General features: G+C 41.0%; 1 protein-coding gene across 1 annotated transcript; it reads right to left on the bottom strand.

The window, feature by feature from the left end:
- Positions 1–203: 203 nt before the first annotated feature.
- LOC142167030 (uncharacterized) lies at positions 204–4,384 on the bottom strand. The gene is made up of 2 exons (XM_075227184.1): positions 2,996–4,384; positions 204–389 (listed from the first exon to the last, which is right to left on the bottom strand). Exons 1-2 carry the CDS (start codon positions 4,382–4,384, stop codon positions 204–206), a joined length of 1,575 nt encoding a protein of 524 aa, XP_075083285.1.
- Between the last annotated feature and the right edge of the window lie 4,569 nt (positions 4,385–8,953).

The raw sequence follows: 8,953 nt of genomic DNA, 5'->3' as shown, positions 1-8,953 counted from the left end.
TTAGATAGAGAGCCGAGTGAAGTTCCGTCGAGGTTCCGATCCGCGGTTCCTACTATTACATCAAAATGAAAAGAAAATTACATACTCTTGAAATCTAAAAGTTACAAAATTCCTATCTAAATGCCATCTGGAATCTTGTCTTGATTCTTGACTTGCTTCCCCATTGACTTTAGACTGAAACTTGAAGCTCTCGGTGTAACAGACTATGAAACATTCTCATAGGCTTGTTTCTTGATCAGCTGATGAGAAGATGGATCTTGAGACCCTATGTCTCTGCATGCATTACGCCAAAGCTGGTTGTGGCTGGTATTGAGATCAAATGTTCCACTTTCTCTGGCAAGAGCTGAAATCTTATTTTTGCACATCCAATCCGTGCTTTGCAGAAAAACCTACAAGCCATCACAAACAAACAAAACGAACAAAAATTTTCTGCCCCAGTTTGCACTAGGAAATTTTTGTGAGTTATTGAAAATACATTAAATTATCTTTTTATTGCAAAATAAAGAATTGAAAAAGACATGAGATTTTTTTTATAATATTTTATAATAGGGATTGTCGTACCCTATGTTAACAAGAAATGCAACCATGGGATGTAGTACCCTGTATTGGCAATAAGGTGAGGCTCTTGGCACTCTAGGATGCTACTAGGGAATGTCGTACCCTATGTTGAAAAAACAAAAAAAGTAATGCAGCCAGGGGATGTAGTACCTTGTGTTAGCAATAAGATGAGGCTCGTGGCACTATGGGATTCTACTAGGGAATATCGTACCCTACGTTGGTAAAAACTAATGCAGCTAGGGGATGTAGTACCCTGTGTTAGCAATAAGATAAGGCTCGTGGCACTCTGAGATGCTGCTAGGGAATGTCGTACCCTATGTTGGCAAAAAGTAATGCAGCCAGGGGATGTAGTACCCTGTGTTGGCAATAAGATGAGGCTCGTGGCTCTCTGAGATGCTACTAGGGAATGTCGTACCCTATGTTGGCAGTAAAAATGAGGCTCGCGGCACTCTGGGATGCCACTAGGGAATGTTGTACTCTATGTTGGCAGTAAAAATGATGCAGCCAGGGGATGTAGTATCCTGTATTGGCAAAAGGATGAGTCTCGTGGCACTCCAAGATGCTACTAGGGAATGTCGTACCCTATGTTGGCACTAAAATGCAACCAGGGGATGTAGTACCCTGTGTTTGGCAATAAAATGAGGCACGTGGCTCTCTGAGATGCTACTAGGGAATGTCGTACCCTATGTTGGCAATAAAATAAGGTTTGCAGCGTTTTGAGATGCTACTAGGGATCGTCGTACCCTATGTTGGCAGAAAAAGAGAAAAAAATGCAACCAAGGGATGTAGTACCCTATATTGAAGATAGGGTATTGATTCCCTATAATGAAACTAAAAATAACATGATTACATGTATTAGGAGAAAATCAAGGATTTGAGAACTTCACTTGGTGGTGTTCGTCTTTTCACGAACTGTTTCCTAAAATTGTTATGTTCCTGTTCTAAACAAAGAAAGATTTGTTAGTTTTAAAATGGTGGTCGGGTTGTGGCCTTGATTTCTTGGGCGACTTGACCTTGCGTCTATTACACTTGTTAGAAAAACTGACTTCGTCGATGATTGTACAAGTTGCATGGAGATTCTGTCTTTTCTTTCTGGAGATCTTCTTTCTCAACATCAAAACCTAACCATTTTGCGCCTATCACCATTTGTGTTCATGGTGCAAACAACCTTGCTTCCCAAAAATCTTTGACTGAGTAACTTTTGTTGACCCTTGGAACATTATTTAGTCCTTCCAGCCTTTTTCTCGTCAAGGAAAATCGCAGATGGCTTTATGCCTTTTCCTATACGGTTTATGCCCAGCAATCTTTGCTTTATATAACGGGGAAACTGTAACCAATTTTGCGGCCTTTTCTTTGCTTTGCTTTGACAAGATTATACTGAAAGGGACTCAAAAAAAGTAATGCGAAAGAAAACAAGAAGGTGACCTAATAGATATTACAACTTAATCAAGAAGTGTCCCTTTCAGAAGAAAAAATAAGAAAGGACTTATCTAGAGGAAATATGCTGACTTTAATGAACATGACATGCACTTTGGACTGGATGCCCGATCCGTTTGAACCGTCTAATTCTCGAAATCTGCTGTAAACTTAACTTTGAAACTGAGTTCTTTGTCTTGACCATGCTTGTGTCGGGATGTACGAAGCCTTAAATCGATCAATGATGCCCTTTGTGGGTTTTCACCAATTGACCTCTCTCATCTATCTTTCTCTCAACTCACCATTGCCTTATAGTGCCCGTGAGGGTTTTCACCAATAAGACTCTCTCATTTATTTTTCTCTCTTTACAATGACTGAGGCATCACCCGTAGTATACTGACTTAGCATTCTCGAAAGTTGATCAGAATGTCTTAGCAGGGAAAGGTAAAAAGAAATACTCAACTGAATTACAACTTTTGGACCCATTTTGATGGAACAACCATCGAAAATAAAATAAAACCATGCCCCAGTTTATTTGAATACTTAGGACATGTGGATTTTTGTTTTGGTGTGACCGAACCCCAGAGTGAGGCTGCCTACGTATCCTTTCGGAATCAGGTCAGACGTAGTTCAATGAACATGAACTTGTTTTGATGGATTTTTTTTTTTTTTTTAAATACATTGGTTCCAAAAGAGGGGAAAACAAAGAAATATAAACAAGGCTTCAAAGGGATAACTAGGGTTGACCAGTGTTTGGTAGCGAGAATGATAGCCTTTCGTCATCCCAATCTGAGAATGCTAAATATAAGAATGCCCCAACATAGCCATGTCATACATAGTATCTCTTGACCGCATCTGCGTTGACGGATATATCAGTCACCTTTCCTTCTATATCTACCAAATGTAGAGCTCCTTTTGTCAATACTTTCTTGACGAGGTAAGGACCTTGCCAATTCGGTGCGAACTTTCCTTTTGCTTCTTCCTGGTGCGGAAAGATACGTTTCAAAACAAGTTGTCCTACCTCGAATTTTCTTGGGCGCACTTTCTTATTGTAAGCGCGTGCCATTCTTTGTTGGTATAACTGACCAAAACAAACTGCCGCCAAACGCTTTTCATTAATCAAATTCAACTGTTCCAATCGGGACTTCACCCATTCAGTGTCCTCAATCCCTGCTTCAACAATGATTCGGAGAGAGGGAATCTCAATTTCAGCAGGTATGACCGCTTCAGTTCCATAAACCAATAAGTAGGGCGTTGCACCAACTGATGTACGGACAGTTGTCCGGTATCCCAAAAGAGCAAAAGGTAGTTTCTCGTGCCATTGTCTAGACCCTTGGATCATCTTCCTAAGAATCTTCTTGATGTTCTTATTTGCAGCTTCAACAGCTCCATTAGCTTTGGGACGGTAAGGAGTAGAATTGCGATGCTCAATTTTAAATTGTTCACATACCTCCTTCATCAGATGACTATTCAAATTAGCAGCATTATCTGTAATAATGGTTTTTGGAATACCGAAACGATAGATAATGTTGGAGTGAACAAAGTCTACTACTGCTTTCTTGGTAACTGCTTTCAATGTAATAGCTTCCACCCATTTGGTGAAGTAATCAATTGCAACCAAGATGAATCTGTGCCCATTTGAAGCTTTTGGCTCGATTGGGCCAATGACGTCCATTCCCCAAGCAACAAAAGGCCAAGGAGCCGACATAGGATACAACTCTGAAGGAGGCGAGTGAATCAAATCACTGTGAATCTGACACTGGTGGCACTTGCAAACAAAACAAAAGCAATCTCGTTCCATAGTAAGCCAATAATATCCTGCCCGAAGGATTTTCTTTGCTAGAACATATCCATTCATGTGCGGACCACAAACTCCCGAATGCACCTCATTCATAATCATTTCAGCTTCTTTGGCATCTACACATCTCAACAAATTCAAATCCAGAGTTCTTTTGTATAGGATTTTCCCACTCAAAAAGAAACCATTAGAGAGTCGCCTAATAGTTCTCTTTTGATCCCTATTAGCATGTTCCGGATATTCTCTTGTTTTCAGAAACTGCTTAATATCACGATACCATGGTTCACCATCTGGTTCTGCTTCAATTGTATTGCAATAACCATGTTGATCCCGAATTTGAATTTCTAATGGGTCAATGTGAGTATTACCCGGATATGGAAGCATTGAGGCCAGGGTGGCCAAGGCATCAGCTAATTCATTGTGAAACCTGGGAATGTACCTGAATTCGATGGACTTGAACCTTTTGCTAAGATCCTCCACACATTGTCTATATGGAATGAGCTTGATGTCTCGAGTCTCCCAATCACCTTGAGCCTGCCGAATAAGCAAATCTGAATCTCCCATCACCAACAATTCATGCACATTTAGGTTTATTGCCATGTTCAGACCCATGATGCAAGCTTCATATTCTGCTGTGTTGTTTGTACAGAAAAAACGAAGTCGCGCCGTGGCAGGGTAATGTTGCCCAGTAGGTGATACCAGAATTGTCCCAATCCCTACGCCTTTGATGTTGACAGTCCCATCAAAGTATAGTTTCCAAATTTGACTGTCATCTTGGACTACTTCTTCAACTAAATTAACCTCTTCATCTGGGAAATATGTGTTCAAAGGCTCATACTCATCATCAACCGGGTTTTCTGCCAGATGATCAGCCAAAGCTTGTGCCTTCATGGCAGTGCGAGTGACATAAACAATATCAAACTCTGTGAGCAAGATTTGCCATTTTGCTAATTTGCCAGTTGGCATCGGCTTCTGAAAGATGTACTTCAGGGGATCCATTCGGGATATGAGGTAAGTTGTATAGGCCAAAAGATAATGCCTAAGCTTCTGGGCGACCCAGGTTAAAGCGCAACATGTTCTTTCCAAAAGAGTGTATTTGGCCTCATAAGTGGTGAACTTTTTGCTCAAATAATATATTGCTTGTTCCCTTTTTCCTGTGGCATCATGTTGACCCAGAACACAACCAAAGGAACTATCCATTACTGACAGATATAAAAACAGAGGCCTATCAGGTTCCGGCGGGACCAAAACAGGGGGATTTGACAAATATTCCTTGATCTTATCAAAAGCTTCTTGGCACTCATCTGTCCACTTGATAGCGGCGTTCTTTTTCAACAACTTAAAAATAGGCTCACATGTGGTTGTAAGCTGCGAGATGAACCTGCTAATGTAATTCAACCTCCCGAGTAAACTCATGACTTCTGTTTTGTTCTTCGGGGGAGGCAGCTCTCGAATGGTCTTTATCTTGGAGGGATCTAACTCAATGCCTCTTCGACTAACTATAAAACCCAAAAGCTTCCCAGAAGGAACTCCAAATGCACATTTGGCTGGATTGAGTTTGAGATTGTACCTTCGTAGCCTTTCAAAGAACTTTTTCAAGTCTTGCACATGGTAAGCTTGTGTTCTCGACTTAATGATCACATCATCAACGTACACTTCAATCTCTTTATGCATCATGTCATGGAATATGGTAGTCATGTCTCTCATGTAAGTTGCTCCTGCATTCTTCAAACCGAATGGCATGACCCTATAACAATAAGTTCCCCATGGAGTTGTGAAGGCGGTCTTTTCTGCATCTTCTTTATCCATCAGAATTTGGTGATATCCGGCATAACAATCCACAAAAGATTGGATTTCATGTTTAGCACAATTATCAACAAGGATATGAATGTTGGGTAAGGGAAAGTTGTCCTTTGGACTTGCTTTGTTTAAATCCCTATAGTCAACACAAACTCTGATTTTCCCATCCTTCTTTGGCACTGGCACAACATTTGCTAACCATGTAGTGTATCGGACGACCCTGATCACATTTGCACTTAGTTGCTTCGTGATTTCTTCTTTAATCTTATCACTCATGTCTGTCTTAAACTTCCTTTGTTTTTGCTGGATTGGTGGAAAATTAGGATGTGTGGGAAGCTTATGGATCACTAGATCGGCACTCAAACCCGGCATGTCATCATACGACCAAGCAAATACATCTCTGTACTCGAACAAAACTTGAATTATGGCATCTCTCATCTTTTGTTCAGTATGAATGCTTATTTTTGTTTCTCTGGTTTCTTCAGGACTTCCCAGGTTAATTGCCTCAGTTTCATTTAAGTTAGGCTTAGGCTTATTCTCAAATTGATCCAATTGCCTTTTCATTTCTCTAAAAGCCTCATCTTCGTCATACTCAACTTCTTGATTCATTATTTCGAGATTAGACAGCTTTTTAAGATCTGGGCATGAATTCCGCATGCATGTCATATTTTTAAAGCCAGCATTATCGAAACTGAAAATGATAAAAAAAATAACAAAAATTAGGGAAATAAAAAGATAGAATTTTACTACGAAAATGGAACTTCATTTCATTGAATTTGAAAGGATAGAAGGGTTAACATCACAGCAAAGCAATTAAACTAAAATATCTGGATTACAACCCTTAAAATAATCCAAATACAGAAAAAATAACAAAACAGGCTACCAAGACTCCTTCCTGATGGGAAGAGGAGTTGCTTCCCAGTTGCTGAGCGAGGTATCTGGACCAATCATTTGAACACTTGCACGGCTAGGGCCCTCCCCAACTTGAACCATATTGATCTCATAGAACATCTCCTTGAGACCCTGGCAAACTCCGTCAATGTCATCCTGAGTAGAAGGATTTTGGACTTCTTCAAATTGTGGCTTGACAAAAGAGTAGGCAATGTGAGGGATTGGTTTGGACAGCTTCCAACCATTCTTTTTGCGGGCCTTGGCTCTTTCTATGTCAGCTGATGTTGGTTTAAAGCCCAAGCCAAAGGTATTTTTCTTCAAAAATAGAGCAATGGGGTTCACAATTCCTTGCAGAGAGGATCCCAATCCTTTTCCTGGTTCATAGCCGTTCCTCAACATCAGCGAAGCTACCATCATAGATGTGGCTGAAAGACGGGGATGCAGAATTGGTTTTCCTTCTTCCACTTGGTCCACCTCTATCACCTCAAATGCTTGATATATGATGGATTCACATCCTTCCTTGGCCTCGATATATGGAATGGATGGGTCTTTATAGACAGATGAGTCGTCCTCCCCATGAACAATAATTTCTTGCCCGTCACACTCGAATTTGACCATTTGATGTAGGGTGGATGGTACAGCTCTGGCCATATGGATCCACGGCCTTCCCAAAAGAAAATTATAGGAAGTTTCCATATCTAACACTTGAAAGACAATGTTAAAATCAACCGGGCCGATTGTCATGGTGAGTTCGATTTCCCCAATAGTGTCTCTTTTGAACCATCAAAAGCTCTGATGCTGACATTACTGGTTCGAATTCTGTTATTGTTGATGTTCAGCTGTTGTAGAGTAGAAAGGGGACACACATCTACACTTGAGCCTCCGTCAATCATGACTCCTTTTACGTAGTGCCCTTCACATTTGACCATAAGATGCAAAGCTCTATTGTGGCCAGCCCCTTCCTCAGGCAAATCATCATCGCTGAAAGTAATTCTATTTACTTCAAAGAATCTTTCAGCCATTTTTTCTAGCTGATTCACCGTTGTCTTTTCTGAGACATATGCCTCGTTCAGAGTTTTGATCAACACACGACGATGCTCTTCTGAATGCAAAAGCAGAGATAACAAAGATATCTGAGCAGGAGTTTTCCTTAGTTGGTCAATGATTGAGTAGTCTTGCAATTTCATCTTCTTAAAGAATTCCTCTGCTTCTTTTTCTGCAACGGGTTCTTTCACTGGCAAGTGACTTTCCCTGGCTTGCTTAGCTTTTCTCAATTCCTCTGGTGAATAACACCTTCCAGAGCGGGTCAAGCCCCCCATTTCACCTGTTTCTTCAACTATCTCTTTTCCTTTGTATGTCATGACAGTCTTGTTATAATTCCAGGGAATAGCTTTTGTGTTTGTCACTAGGAGTTGGGCAACAGGTCGGATCACGGCTGGCTCTGTTATATTCCTCAAACCATTATTCGGAATGATCTTTTGAATGCCTCCGGGGATGTAAAGTTTTGGCCCACCCAATTGAACCGCAACCTTTTTTGTGCTTCCAGGAACATAGAATCGTTTTTTCAGAACATGCCAAGTTCAAACTAGAATTCGCACCTTTCACCATCAATGGTGCCAATTGCGGCGGGCTCACTATCACTTTTGGTTCTGGCCCTATGGTTCTAACAACCATCTCTGTCTTGCCAGACTGCTTATAATCCCGATCATCACAAATCATCCCAATAAAATGTGTATTATCATGAGTTGGGAGCGGATTGTTTGTGATATTAGGAGTATCCTCATTGTTTGTTACCACAATTGCCTTTGCTTCAATCAAATTTTCAATGGCTTTCTTTAATGTCCAACAGTTTTCAGTACTATGCCCTTGGGTGTTAGAGTGATACTCACATCTTGCATTTGAGTCAAAACCTTTTGAATTTGGATTCACATAACGCGGCATAATAGGTTCAATCAACTTCAACTGCATCAACTTTCGAAATAGGCTTGTATACGATTCTCCAATTGGGGTGAACTCTTTCTTTGGCTCCTGTTCTCTCACATATTCTTGTCGGGGACGAGGATTATATGGTGCCTGAAAATTTGGCCGGAGTTGACGGGAGCCTTGTGGAATCGGTGCCTGCCATTGTTGGTGATTGGGAGGCCTAGCATAAGCCTGAGCATTAAACAATGTGTACTGTTGCAGGGGAACTGAGTATCGGGGACCTTGAGGTGGATAATAATGTTGAAGAGAATTGGATAGTCCTTGTTGAAATTGCACGTAAGAAGGAGCTATTCCCCTTTGAACTCCCCCGAACCCAGATGCCATCATGGATCCTTCCTCCTTCTTTTTCCGATTTCCGAAATTGCCTGACCCGCTTTGAATTGCTTGTGTGGTTGCCTTAAGGGCTGCCTGACTCACAATTTTGCCTGACTTCATGCCATTCTCAACTATTTCACCAATCTTAATCGTCTCAGCAAAAGGTTTACCGATGGTGGCCAACATGTAATG

Source organism: Nicotiana tabacum, chromosome 2, assembly GCF_000715075.1.
Source record: "Nicotiana tabacum cultivar K326 chromosome 2, ASM71507v2, whole genome shotgun sequence".
In the NCBI taxonomy this organism is placed as follows: domain Eukaryota; kingdom Viridiplantae; phylum Streptophyta; class Magnoliopsida; order Solanales; family Solanaceae; genus Nicotiana; species Nicotiana tabacum.
Note: the sequence above shows the minus strand (reverse complement) of the source record. Positions and strands in the feature narration are given on the sequence as shown.